The 15,340-nt window shown below is 38.5% G+C and overlaps 1 protein-coding gene and 1 long non-coding RNA gene across 2 annotated transcripts; one reads left to right on the forward strand and one right to left on the reverse strand.

Moving 5' to 3' along the window:
- Nucleotides 1–99: 99 nt before the first annotated feature.
- On the reverse strand, nucleotides 100–14,752 carry LOC127855593 (RING finger protein nhl-1-like). The gene is made up of 4 exons (XM_052391335.1): nucleotides 14,613–14,752; nucleotides 6,052–6,255; nucleotides 4,088–4,409; nucleotides 100–3,545 (listed from the first exon to the last, which is right to left on the reverse strand). Exons 3-4 carry the CDS (start codon nucleotides 4,388–4,390, stop codon nucleotides 996–998), a joined length of 2,853 nt encoding a protein of 950 aa, XP_052247295.1. The 5' UTR covers nucleotides 4,391–4,409; nucleotides 6,052–6,255; nucleotides 14,613–14,752; the 3' UTR covers nucleotides 100–995.
- Nucleotides 9,957–14,406, forward strand: LOC127855594 (uncharacterized). The gene is made up of 2 exons (XR_008037597.1): nucleotides 9,957–12,076; nucleotides 12,497–14,406. It is a non-coding gene; the product is annotated as an uncharacterized LOC127855594 (long non-coding RNA).
- Nucleotides 14,753–15,340: the final 588 nt, after the last annotated feature.

Here is a 15,340-nt window from a genome sequence, read left to right on the forward strand (position 1 = left end):
GTCCAGAGGTGCAGAAGGGGGAGCAAAAAGGAGAAGGGCTCATCTCTCTACTATTTCACTCCAGACCGTTTCATATTTGAGAAAAATCACACGTTAAAGCAAGGTTTAAGTCTTTATTTTATTTTTGTGCATATTTCATGTACAGTGACAAAATACAATCATGCAATAGACAAACAGACCAATGGCACAATAACCAAACATCAATCCCTATACCAAACATGACAGCCAACACAATAGTGTAGTGTAGTGCTGACCAAGATATGGTTTGGCATAATCTGTAACTACCCCTGGTATTTCATTTTTATTTCAGATCAAATTTTTCTATGTCAAATTGTGAGAAAATCCAATGAAACAGCTAGCAATCTTGCGCTAAAACATACTGGTCCCACGTATAGAAATCTAATGGACATTATTAGTAGAACATAACATTTTCATTTATTTATAACATTTTTATTTACAAAGAACCTTAAATGAAGCATAATCAGACGTAATTAAAAAAACCACAAAAAACACAACATTGATCTTAACTTCTCTCGTTACATTCCTATAAAACGTACAAAAGGCATTACAAACAAAAATACTGGTATGCAATGTCAACTGTGGAACAAAACGCAAACTAACTGGGGCATTAGAAAGTATTCGGCACCGAAAAAATATCAGAATTTCATCAGATCTACAATAGTTTTTGAGTGCAATTCCAACGGCCATTTTATTAGCCTGGAATGCATTTTGAAACCCGTGGTTGTTTAGCAAAACGTTTGTGTTGCTGTTCATGGGTACTTTTTAATTGTTATATGAATTGCCGCATCGTTTCAAAACATCAAAATACACACACTGTATTGACATGGACATAAGAACACATGTCAACAAAACATATTCATTTAATGTCTAAGACAATGTAGTGATTTTTTATAGTTACGTAGTTCAAAAACACGGTGCTTATTTTGCGTATTTCACTCACTGTTTTTATTTAACTAATTACACAAACTGTGATTTTATTTCACGCAGTAAACAAATGCCTTGTCAGACCTGCGTTCAGTAATTATGAGTACCGTCTTCCCGTCCCATGACGTCACGTGCAGATGCTGTGGGCGTGTCAGTCCGTTGTTACGTGTGAGAAGACTCAGGACCGAAGCCCCGCCCTCCGAGAGCATAAGCACGTTAGCCGACCGAATTGCTGTGACGAACACGTGCTCGTTGTTGGCGTCGGGCGCAGCACTATACGGCCTGTCCAAATCCTTGTTTGCAAAGACGTAGAGAACGTCGCCTCGCGAGGACATGCGCACAAGAGACCCTTTAGTTCCAGACTGACCCTCGCAGCAGACGTAAACGATGGCGCCGTCGTTTGAAACAGAAAGCGAGACCGGTCGCAGAATGTTTGGGTTTTCCCGAGAGGCGAAATTCACGACCTGCAGCTCTCTTCCGTTGTCATCGAGGAACGAAACCTGGTTTCCATCGTCTTTTGTGGTGGTGATGAACTTCCGGTCGATGTAGGCGACGCCCCAGCATTCCCGGCGGGTTGCAATGCAACGCAACGTGCTCATGGACGCGGACGCGACGCGGACGACGTGGATCGTTTTTTCTAGAGGCACAGTGACGGCAATTTCGTTGGGTGACATGGTCGCGACGTTCCATGGTTCTTTCGTCATGTCCAGGTGTGCCACATATGCAATATCGGTGTTAAACAGCTTAACTTTGCTGTTGTTACAATCGATTAGAACCAGACGCCTGTCAGCCATTTCCACGGATCCGGTTATTGTACACTCTCTCACGTCACTTTCTATTCGGACGTTGATATCCTTCATGCGCGAGCAGTGTTTCGGGTTACTTAGGCTCATCGTCGCGGTGGTATTTGGTAACGTGAAGGTAAACTGGCGATCGCTGGTTGGCGGTGAGGCGACGGAGGCAAGAACAGAATTCTCGTAAACCGGCGCTGATTCGGTCTCTCGCTGTGTCGGCGTTAGCTTATTCTGGAAACTCCTGATAATTTGGTTGAAGGACGACGTCGCAGCATTGACGCTCGTTGCAAACGTGTCGTCTGCGACGGTGAACGGTTGCTCGGGTAATCGCTCACGCTCGCCGTCGGACGCTGACGATGATCTGTGTCGGAATAGCTGTTTGACGACACCGGCGTCGTCGACCGCATCACCCTTCTCGGAATTCCTCCGCAGTAAAGAACTATCGCCGACGCCGGAGCCGGATACCATATTGACGTACTGCCATGCGCGGTGTTTCGGTTTATCCACGAGCAGTTTCCTGCCGGTCACCGCCGCCGCTCCCAAGGAACTCAGGGTTGAACAAACAACGGACTTTGAAGCAACGGCGCCGTGAGTCGAATCGTCCACGTTTTCGTTGCAGGAAGCTTGCTGTTGAATACCATCAGTTGAACTCTCTGACGGATTCGAGCTGGAGCTCGCACCGAGTGAACTTGTTACCGGGCTTGAGCAGGACCGCGGTATGAAATTGGGAATACCGTCCCGAGTTCCGGGGCGCTCGGGCCTGGGTCGGACCACTGGGGTCGGGGCGTTAGATTCGATCGGAACGGTTTTAGGGCGCTTTGGTTCCTTGGAATGGCGAGGGGGAATGTTTGCATCAATGTGGCTTGTGGTGCACTGGATGGCGCTGTTGGCGAAGGAAGTGGTTGCTGTGGTCGTAGCGGTAGAGGAGCTCGAAGAAGTGCTTGACATGTTCGAGCGGGAAATAAATATCGCACGTGGAGACACGTGCCTTACCGGCGGACTGCTAGGCTGTAGGTCTTCCGATGTCATGGATGTATCACGTGACGTATCACGTGTCGAGGGCATGAAATTCTCACTTCCGGCGTTGTCACGCGCGTTCAGCTCTGGAGGATCGGGGAGGTTGGACTCGAAGTAATTCGAGTTAATATTGCCAATCTGAGTAAACGAGTTGAGGAAGGAAATCAGCTGCCCATCGATGGAAAACTCCAGTTTTATCTGCCGAATGCCTGCGTGGCAGCTTCGAATCGTCGCCAAGTGTTCCTTTATGTCGCGTTCTATGGCGGTTATACGGTCCAGCGTCTCGGATACGTTTCCAGCCATTGGCAAATCAGTAAGCGTCCTCTCCGATGCGGCGAGCTGAGACTTGATTCGCTCATACTTCTCACACTGAGCCGTCAACGCTTCAACCTCGCCATCATGTTGCACGTTGACGTTATTGACAATCTCGCTCTCGATGGCGTTGAAGAGGGTCTCGACTTTCCCGCGGAGCTCCTGCACCTCGGCCAGTATGCTGCTTTTCTGCGAGCACAGCTGGTCGATGTTGGACTGGAGCTGCGTTATAGCCTCGTTCAGGTACTCTAAGACGTTTTCGACGTCGCTCTTTACGACGTTGAAGCGTGACGTCAGCTCCACGTGTTCCTCGATGTCGAGAACGTCGCACTGACGGTGGTTGTTCTTGAAGCATTTGCTGCAGATCTTCACGCCGTGCTCCGTACAGAAGAACTCGATGGGTTTGCCCGCATGCGCGCTGCAGCGGTCCCCGGCGACGCTGGCGTTCGAGCAGGTCTCGGCGCGCTCGAGGAGTTCCTGAAATATTACATTCCCGTAAATATTTGGGCAAAATTCGGAATTGTATTGAAAGTTAGTCGTACAAAAAACGTACTCGATCTTTTCGTCAATAAATTGCTTGAAGTAAATCGCATGCTTTGTCGTCTGTAATCTTTGTTTCTTACAGGCGACTACATTTATTCTTTAAAATGTTCTGTTAAAGTAGTGGAGACGGACCAAGCCGCATTTTCTATATAGAAAAAGGAACCGTGTACGTCTATGGATTTAATAGATGGCATTTTACACATGTTGTATTTAGTTTAAACCTATTTATTTAAGCTCAATTGCATCGAAAACCTACAGCTTATTGAAACGCTCTCAATCCCGTTTCCTGAGTAGAACCGGTACTTGGTATGTATTTTTTGTTGTTTTTTTTTGTTGTTTTTTTTTTTGGGGGGGGGGAGAGATATAAAACACACTCCCACCTTGAGGATCGAACCCTTGACCTCACGGTCGTAAGGCAGACACTATGCCAACATCGCCACTGCGACTTGTTGTATTTGAGCTACGTTGTTCCTTACCTGAAAGCTGGAGTCCAGCAGGGAGACGAGCAGATGGTTGAGCGGGAACAGCGACGCCCAGGTGTCAATCCTCGTGAAGGCACGTGGTGCCGGCGTACTCGCGCGGCACACCGGGCACGGGAAGTCCGACACGAGCACGCGTTCACGCGACTTATTCACGATGTATGAATGAAGGCACGTTTCGCACAGCGTGTGCTGACAGGGCAGCATCCTGGGACTCTTGTAGACGTCCATGCACACCGGGCAGCACAGGATGTTGTCCTGTGGACAGCTGGTACCCGTCGCAGACGACCTCGAAGACATGGCGCCGGGCAAAAGACGTCTGAAAATAGTTCATGAATAAAAAGTGGGTTTCGTACCTTAATTTAAATAGACCTAACCTGTCTCCTTCACCACGTTTTAAACCAACAACCTTGACGACCTGGCGCCGGGCAACGTCTGAAACGATTTCGTGAATAAAAAGTGGAGTTTTTTTACTTGAATTGCGTACCTAAATCAAAATAGTGCCATCCTGTCTCGTTAACCACTTATTGACACCTCTCAGTGGTCGTATTCGGATTACTATACGCTGCAAACATGTTTTAACTACTCTGTATTTCAAACATAAATGGTTAGACATAGGCTAAACACATTAATGAGTCCATGTCCTCACAAAATAAACACTTGATTGTATTAGTTATTTCCAAGAATGTCGTATAGAGTGCTAACCGTTTCCATAATTATGAGTCTAGGAGTCCAGTCTGATTTTTCTACAGCAATATACGCGTTTTTGTAACGGATATGATATCCGTGCACATGAACGCAGAGAACACAATACTACATCAAAAGCCATACAGAATATCCTCAGACGGAAACTTCTGTCCTAATGTCCTTCAGGTCAACATCAAACAACTCTCATGTCTCTGATGTATGTCTCCTTTAAGCGGAGGGACCAACGTGCGTATTATTGACCAGACGTAAACAAATATCCGATCCAATAAATGAGCCGCGTTCTGAGAAAACTGGGCTAAATGCATGTGCGTAAAGTGTCATCCCAGATTAGCATGTGCAGTCCGCACAGGCTAATCAGGGACGACACTTTCCGTCTAAACTTGATTTTCGGTAAGCAGGGACTTCCTTTAAACAAAAATACCATTAAAGCGGAAAGTGTCGTCCTTGATTAACATGTGCGGACTGCACAGGCTAATCTGGGACGACACTTTCCGCACATGCATTTTGCCCAATTTTCACAGAACAAGACACAAATACAAATGCGACACTATTCGTTGACTTCCCTTTTGTTTGCTCGAGTTCTTCAGCACTGTTAGGAAGTATGTTAGTTTTCCTATTATGTATTATTGAAATTTACTGTACTATGCTTATGGTTACATGCCAATGCTATTGGGTTATACGCATTTTTTTCGATTGATGCCAAATTGAAACTGTTACATACAATCAAGTTTTTTTTCGTTTAAATAGAATGAATATTTAACGTGATTTTTTATTGCCACCACTTTAAACAGGGACACAGTAAGTATATAAAAATGATAGTGAACTAGTTGCAATTAGAACCTCAACAATTTTGTGCAAACCCATTTAATCCACAGTTTTAAACAGAGATGGCTCGTTTTATTAAACAATGGAAGTGCCATCAAATAATAACGGTTTATACGAAATGTAATTTTAAAAGGTGAGATTTTGATCATACCGGCAGTTACGTGTTTTTCAGAGTTAGTCTATTATTTTTCAAATCACTACATCGTCTGGAACTACGTAAAGACATTATTACCATTCAAATAAATCCAGTTTATATTCAACACGCTTTACATAATCGCAACACAGGATTAGGTGATCACCATTACCGGTATATATAACTTACTATTTGTAACAAACCAACTCCCAACAATTGACCCTCGGAGTCGATATGAGCTTTACGTATGTACTCATAAATACTCACAGTATCCAAAATGAAGTAATGAACTTACCTAATAAAGTGGTAAAACCGAAACTATCGAAGTAGCTTATTTTTCCGAACACCAGACGACACTCTAGCACGAGACGCGAACACCAGACGACACTCTAGCACGAGGCGCGTTTCCCGCGCGCGACCACGTTGACAAGCATTGCTGACCTTGACTCGCTTCGATCTGCTTATGTCACTTCGTCTTCCTGCCGCTTGGAAAGTTCGCCTAGAAACAGGAGCATTTTAGGGATAAAATCCGATAACTTGTCATGAGAATTCCCTTCGAATGAGTATGATAATGATTACGTCAGTGTGACTCATCGCCTTTTACAGCCTTGTTTTCGTAATACGCGCGCGTGCATTTTGCAACTTATTTCTCGTCTGCACGAGCGTAGTTTACTATTTCAAACTGTATTGGAAACAAGGTGTCACTAGTATCTGTGTGTTCTCCCGGTGTCGGTCGACGTCATTAAAACGCTTCTTTGAATCGTCACTACAGCTTCAAGCGAACGCTTGATCGATGCTTATTAATCAGAATTATTATATGATAGATCAAACACTTATAATTATAAACCTACACAAACATAATTCTTTAAATAAATCATTACCGATGCCCCTATCCATATTTACTAAGTACTCACTTACTTGAAAAAATTTCGTGTTCAGAACTATACTTTTTATGTCAGATATTAAATGCATTTAAATCACATTAATACCAATCTAATAACATCATGATATCATTCTTAGAATCGGCATTTCTAGTTTTGCTCTTTATGACCCTATTCATTTTTACGCACTTTTTCTTGTGTCAGATTCGTGCCTTAGATCGAACGCTGATTGATGAGTCATTTCTAATTTAGGACTGTTTTACTTCTGCGCAAAATATTCCCAATAAATACAATGAGGGGATAAATAATGCACGCGTCTGTTGACAATTCTAGTGAGCTGATGATATCATTTTTCTATATACAGACGTCTGCTATGAACTTAGTTCAAGTATTGTTGCTGTTTTTTGTTTGTTTTGTTTGTTTGTGTGTGGGGGGGGGGGGGGGGCGTTATTTCATAAAGTTGTGTTTCTTTGTCGGATAAAACAACTCTCTTGCTGTTATGATTCCTTATTGTTATCATCATATTAATATTTCGCTATTTTCACCCAAATGCTCATAACCATATCCGTCGCCATCATCAGCAACAACATCGGCACCATCGTCATCATCAAGAGTCATGGTAAGTATAATTATTATAATCCTGTTCATTACGAAAACCAGTCAACCCTGATGCATTTCATGAATATTCAAATCGATGAGGGCTTTTGGGTCTATTTACTTTTTATCTGTTAGACTATTTATATAATTATTAAATATACGTTGCCAATGTCGTTTCACATTAATCAATCCATTCATTCGTCGGTTATATATAGTACACATTAAAAGTGAAACGTTGCGACTTTTTCTTGATTTAACATTCCACGAATATTTAATTGAGTCGCGCTCTGTGAAAACAGGGCTTAATGCATGCGCGTAATGTATCGTCCCAGATCGGCCCGTGCAGACAACACAGGCTTATTTAGGATGATGCTTTCCGCTATGATGATTTTTTTTTATTTCACTTAAGTCTTTTCTTATCGTAGATCCAGTACAGGCGGAAAGTGTCGACCCTGTATAGCCTGTGCGAACTGAACATGCTAATCTGGGACGACACTTTACGCAGACGCATTAGGTCAGGTTTGCCCAGAGGCTCGATTGTAATATGTGATATTACTCCTAACTCAAAAGCCTTATCAAAGGCTATGAACCTCAGGCTAGATCACAGAACCAATGCGGCCAGAAGCTATGCGATTTGAAGCAGGTTATTAGAATAGATTGTCACTGCGTATGGCATCTCGCAGTGAAGTGCGCTTACAATAAAACAAACCAATACATGAGCAAAATCAAAAGACCTGAAAGATTACCAAACAAAGTAAATGAAATTATTCTCGGTTTGATAAATACGGTATAGTATGGTTTAATACGTGTTTTTTAGAAGAGAGATTATGGTAATGGTTTAGCGCGTATAATGCACGGGTTTTGTGTGCATGTTTTAGCGCGAAAGCGCACGAGTTTTTCGTTTTGGGGTATATATGATTTGCACATCTAGTGAGACGCCATTCGAGGGTTGTTTTTGACAGGCAAAGTTATGGAGCAAGAAAACGAAAGGGTGATAAAGTAGTTTAGGCGTTCATTTGCGAAATACATAGTATTCGGAAGGAGATTTTCGATGAGAGGACTGATTCTCTGCTAGAAGCGGAATGGTGAGCTGGAACTTCGAACAAAGGTCAGACTTGTTGGTTCTGTTTATTGTAATAACACTGGCAACAACATTCCGATTGAAATTAACACAGGTTGTGTTCCTTGTTAACTTTTATGATAAGTATATTCAATAACATGCTCCATATCTTTATTTGTGCTGTTGTTTTTGTTAAGTTCCAATTATTCAGATACATCAATTGATTTGATTATTGGGTAAAAATGAAACTATTTAAGTTCAAAAAGAGGTCGCAAATGTAATGGTCTGGTAGGATTATATATAGGTAAGGCCACATAGTGTGTCACTCCAGGTTGTTTTGATAGCAGAGTTAGATCACTCTCCCTCATGTTTTTACGAACACCTTGCTTTATTTTTATTGTTTATAAGATATAACACCTTATATGGTAATACATGTTTTACAAGTTTGTGTATTAGTTCCAAGCGTATAATTCAACAAACGATTAATAACAATTAAATGCCGTTTTCCTTATAATTCAGCTAGATGGTTGTGTGCGATATATGACGTGGTATGATAATGAGCGGATACAAATTTATGCGAACATATCTTTAAACTATTCAGGTATTCCAATTGTGAATTAAGAATGAAACATCAAAAATCGATACATTACGGAAATATATATTCTATTCATCTATGAAACAGCTATAGAGACTTGTCTTGTAAACTTTTTTCGAAACATGTTTGTGTTTTGCATATATTACATCTCGTTCGCTGGATATTGAATAAACAGTTTATATGTTATTGTTGTATACAATTAAAAAAAATAATCTCTAAATTGAATTAAAACATTTTGAGTTATTATAATTTTCATAATAATTTTAGACGTTAAGTTTTCCCTGCAAGGTTGGTGTCAATAATGGTGCATGCATATGTGCTAATTAATTTACGATATTTTAGATAAACTGTGGTATAAATTTGGTTTGAAAAGAGCGTTGACAATAAGACTGTTGTTTTAAACGTAGATGAAAGGCATTTATCGGTTTTGTTAAATTTAGTTTCGTCATAGTTAAATGCATTTTTAAAGATAAGGTACTGTAATGATAATAAAAGTAGACCGGATTTATTTGCAATAAAAGTCATTTTGTTTTCGTGATAGTTTTTGTTCTTGTTTGGTGGCCTGTTGGCTTGATGTGTAAAGACATTTTGCTTTTATGGTGTTTGGCCGTTTTTTGAATGCCAGTTAACATGTGTAATTTGCTTATCGTTTTGGTGAAAGCCAGTTGACCAGATGTGGATAAACCCAGTTAGCGCGTGTAGTTTGTTAATCAAATTTGTTAAAACGTGCGTTTACATTTACATTTTCGTTTTTAAGATTGTTCTGTTCGAAGGATATTATATATATTGGAGAGCATTAAATGTATGTTATTAAGGGCCAGATTGGCTTATGTAAATTAACCGGTTGGCTCGGGTTGTCCGTTGACAGTTTGTTGAAAGCAGATTTTTTTCAGATGCGTATAAGCCAGTTTGCTTGCGTGTCAGTTCACAAAAATGTCTCAAAACACATGTTGAAATTGCATTTACACATGTTTGCGAAGTTTATTTTTTCAGAAGCTGGACAGTTCGAAGAATAAATAATGAATAGTGTAACATTATAGTAAGAGGGCAGCTCGAAAGGTATAATTTGTTTTTTGTTTTTTTGTGTAATTATGTGTTAGAAAATAACTTGTTAAGATTAATAATGATGATTTTATTGATGATGATGTTATAAATGTTGATGATGATGCTAACGTTATTGATGAGGAGGAGGAATAGTTGACAGTATTTTGTGAATGGATATTTCTACATTAACGAATTTTTAGTGAATGAAATTATTTTAGGTTTGATAAATACCGAATGATGTTGGTCTATACATATTATTTAGAAGAGAAAGTGAGTATGGTTATGGTTTAGCACGTAAAAATGAATGAGTTTCTAGGTTTTGCGTTTAATTGAACAAAAACAAGTAACGGTTCAGCAACAGGGATTATTCTCAGATGGTACATGTATTCCTTTTAGAGTCACAGAAATTCAACTTTGCATCAATACCGGTTCTCTTTGAGATTTGTTTGATGGGTTAAAATTCCAAAAATTGACGAGTTTTGCAGCCGACCAAGTACCTATAGCTTTGTATTTGAGTGTGTTAAGCATTTTGTTGTTTTCAAATTAGTAAATCAAAATTAATACGGTGTTCTAGTATATCAATTGAGCTTATGCTATTGCCATGGAAATTTGAGCCAGGGTTCGATCAGTAGCTTAAAGTTTGTCTGTGTTGGTGAATTGAACCTTAAAACAAATGTCAAGTCGGTAGTTTTAAATTTAAGAGCAGAACATACGTATTGATTGTGAGAACATTAGTAAAATGTGTTTGGTATTTGTGCATGTCTCTTGTGGTCATTGGACAAAGTTGTTTAAGGCCAATTGGCCTGATTTTGAAAGCCAGTTGGCTTGTATGGTCAGTTGACCGTTTTTAAAGCCAGTCTATATGGTGTGTGAAAGCCTGTTGGCTTGTGTTGTCAGGTTACCGAACTTTCTTGGAACGAAAGTCTCATAGAATTTACAATATTTGCAAAATTATTGTTTGCAATGCAGTAACTGGACTGTTGGAATAGTATATTAAGTATTGAAGCACATAAAGGTATGGTTTATGATGTATGTTATTATTATTACTATGATTATTATGATGTATTTTATTTGTGTGCATTCGGAAAATTGCAAAGCCTGTAGTTAAAAAGGAGCCTATTACATCAGATATATTAAAGAAATTTTATCACACTTTTGTTTCTGAGAGCGATTGTTCTTTGGGGTATTTAAGAGGCGTTACAATCTTTTTCTTATTTTATGCTGGTTTTTTAGGATAAGTGAAATTTTGTCTGTTAAAAGATCAAATGTTGTATTTTTAGATACGCATTGTGATATTAAAAGTTGAAAAGTCAAAAACGGACATTTTAAGAGAGTGTAATACTGTTCTGATTGCAAAAACTAATACAGACACTTGTCCTGTGAAATTGTTTGAAAAGTATTTGTGTGTTGCAGATATTGCATGTTCATCTACTGATAATGTGTTTAGACCAGTTTATTTGTGTAATGTTAAACACTGTTTCAAATTGATTTCTAATAATAAGCATATAAGTTATTCTACTATAAATGATAGTTTTAAGAAGAAGTTAAGTCTATTGGGTTATGTTTCTTCTAAATATGGACTTCATTCTTTTCGTTCTGGTGGAGCATCTATAAGTGCCAATAATAAGACTGTGGATAGACTTTGGCAAAGACATGGTAGATGAAAAAGTGTTTCCACTTAGGACGGATATGTTAAAGATTCTTTGAAAGACAGATTATCGGTGTCGCTAAATTTAGATTTGTGAAAAGTCATTATTAATGTATGTGTGATTTGAAATGTATGATGTGTTGTTCGTAGCACATTTAAAGACACTATAATATATTATTATATAAATGGTTTGGAAATGCTTTTGAGTATTATTAAGTTCTGTGTTTGTGTTGTGTGTATGTTTCCTTGTGGTCATTGGACCAATTTGTTTACGGCCATTTGGCCTGATTTGGTAAGCCAGTTGGCTTGTATGGTCAGTTGACCGTTTTTTAAAGCAAGTTGATCTGATGTGTGAAAGCCGGTTGGCTTTTGTGAGTTGAACTTATTTTCTTAAAAAGCATGTTCACATGGAATAAACAATCTTTGCAAGTTTATTTTTTGCAGTGCAGTAACTGGACAGTACGAATGGTATATTAAGTATTGGAGAACATAAAGGTATGGTTTATGTAGTATGTTATTATTATTATAATGATTATGATTATGATATTTTTTATTTCCGTTTTAATGTTTATCATTAATTTTGTAAATATTGTTTTATTATATCTGTTTAATTCTCTTGTGCATTATTCGATTGGTCATTTGACCGTTTGTGAAGGCCAGAGTGTGCCTGATGTTGATTAGCCGTTTGGCTTGTGTGGTCATTTGACCGTTTGTGAAGGCCAGAGTGTGCCTGATGTTGATTAGCCGTTTGGCTTGTGTGGTCATTTGACCGTTTGTGAAGGCCAGAGTGTGCCTGATGTTGATAAGCCAGTTGGCTTGTGTGGTCAGTTGACCGTTGTTGAAGGCCATAGTGTGCCTATTTTGATTGAATTAATTTTATTGCTTTTACAAATGTTTATAATTGTATCTTTTCAGTTAAAACACAGTTCGAGAGGTATATAACGTGGTTGAGAATATTTAGGTATTCATTTTATGTTTTATATTATTTGTATTCTCTCTTTGTTTTATTCGAAAGTCCTGTCAAATACAAGCACTCACTCCTATTTTGTCTTTGGTTTATTATTTGTTTGATAATGATAATGATGATGATATGGGTTATAAAGATGATGAGATTTTAATAGTATTTTGAGAATAGAGAATAATAAATTTACTCATAACTATGAGTAAATGAAATTATTCTCGGTTTGATAAATACGGTATAGTATGGTTTAATACGTGTTTTTTAGAAGAGAGATTATGATAATGGTTTAGCGCGTATAATGCACGGGTTTTGTGTGCATGTTTTAGCGCGAAAGCGCACGAGTTTTTCGTTTTGGGGTATATATGATTTGCACATCTAGTGAGACGCCATTCGAGGGTTGTTTTTGACAGGCAAAGTTATGGGGCAAGAAAACGAAAGGGTGATAACCCCGCCCGCCCGCCCTTAATGAACATATGTATGGTTAAATAATTGGTTACATTGCTTTTATGTTTATAATTTTGCAATTATAAAGTCTATATTTAGTATATTTTCAGTTCGGTTTTTAGTCCATGTGAGATGGGATCTTAACACAAACCGATTCCTTTACTGGGAAAGACGATCGGTGTATTTTCATTTAAGTCTGAAGCAGCTAAGTTTTCTTGATTATTTTGACTCATTTTTTACTTAATATTGTGTTTGAATGAGGTTTTTTAAGTTATGGGTGTCATGTTTTTCGAGACTCTCACTTCCTGGAGATAGTACCTCCAGCATATTTATTGAAATATTGGTATGTTTAAATTTCAGTGTTATTATTTTTTGTTGTCTTTCGTAATGAACGTTTAATTTAAAGACATTCTTATTGTACGATTACTTAATATTTTCATTTTGGTGTGACTGGTTAGATGTTGAAGTCGGTTTAATATAGCTGTTCGTCATATGCATTTATATATTTCTCGGAATACTTATGATTTATCAACATTCTTTTTAGGTGCTTTATGGATTTTATGGTTTGAGTGATTTGTTTGTTTTTATGTTGATGTCCGGGGTGTGTGCGGGATGCTTTTGATGTTTGTTTGTTATGTTAATTTGCGCAATGAAATTGATAATGTTTTAATTACATTTTTTACTAAATAATACTTAATGTTTACAGTATAATAATAGCTGCTTATTTGTAGATTTCTCTAAAATTAGAGGTTTCGGGAGGTGATGAAGGCACCTAGACACCGGTCTCGAGCCATGGGTCCTCATACGTCCCCCTGCCATTAAAAGAAAAAATAAGAAAACAAAAATGGCAGTAGGGTTGCGTATCCCGCTCGCGGTTTTACCTGAATCGTTTATTACTACTGATCATTGTATGGGGTGTACGTGAAGTCATGTACACTTCTCTTGATTGGTGGTGATGGATGAATCTTGCAGATATTAGCAGCTTCTTTGAACAAATTAATGTTTCACAATTGTTAATTTATAATATTTAAGCAAGTTAGCGTGATTGATGGGCATTGTGGGCGTCCTGTGTGCACTTTGGGCATCGGCCGGGATCAGTTTATTCAAACAGTAACTCTTTATTTGAGATATATACATGACGTCTAATTGTTATGAATAAATTTGCATTTTTTCACATGACACACATGTGCATGTGAAGAATTCATAATTACATGCCCTACAGCATTTAAATAGTATCGTTTCAGTTCTTTATACACCTGAACAAAGATGTTACACTGTTTCCAGTCGTCTCGAGGCTCATCAATTGAGCGGTGCCGTTGAGGTCTATATCCATTGCACATACAACACATACGGGCGTCAGAAGAATTGTTTTTTGCATTTATATGTTGAAAGTCCTGTCAAATACAAGCACTCACTCCTATTTTGTCTTTGGTTTATTATTTGTTTGATAATGATAATGATGATATGGGTTATAAAGATGATGAGATTTTAATAGTATTTTGAGAATAGAGAATAATAAATTTACTCATAACTATGAGTAAAACATTTTATCGTACACGTGTTAACAATATCATACCAGATGTTGCGTCGTAAACAGCTGTAGTTTAATTTACAAAATATACTTACATCGAGTAGTTTGTAACTATATATTAATCCGTTTGTTTTTAATTGTGTTATTTGCTTCAAAACTAACGCAAACAATGTCAGCTTATTTATATTCCCAAAAGCAATGCGTCGCGACTGAATTCAATAAGAGTCTATTGACACTCATATAGTAGTTAGTGTATTTGTTAATTGGATAAATTAACAACCGAAGTCTATACGACTTCTAAACGTCGCTTTGTTTATTTTATCATTTATTAGTATAATGCAGGGCAGTGAACATGTATACGAACCTTTTTGAATTTATTGAAATGTAAATAACAGATAAGAAATTGCTGATATAGGCAAAGCTTTGTATGAAGACGCATTTGGGAAGCATATATTCGGGTGTCCGCTATTTGCTACGGTGTTCTGTATAGGTCACCAATACCTACTAAATAGCAATTAGAATATACAAATGTAAAATTGCGGTCGCTGTTCGTTGAAGTAGTCGTTGAAAGCTATCAAAATCGACTTTTGGAAATGTAAAATGGCGGTCGCTGGTCGTTGTGTGCAAGTGGGCGTTATTCGCAGGTAAAAATATATAGTAAAATCGTTCGGGGGAAATCGATGTGGTCGTTATGGACAGGTGGTCGCTATTCAAAGGTGGTCGCTAAGGCAGGTTTGACTGTATGTTCTATACATTGTATTGCTATTGCTTTAGGTAATTATTTTTTTTTTGTCTAGCGACGTTCATATTTCTCGTCAGGGTA

Source organism: Dreissena polymorpha, chromosome 13 (genome assembly GCF_020536995.1).
Source record: "Dreissena polymorpha isolate Duluth1 chromosome 13, UMN_Dpol_1.0, whole genome shotgun sequence".
In the NCBI taxonomy this organism is placed as follows: domain Eukaryota; kingdom Metazoa; phylum Mollusca; class Bivalvia; order Myida; family Dreissenidae; genus Dreissena; species Dreissena polymorpha.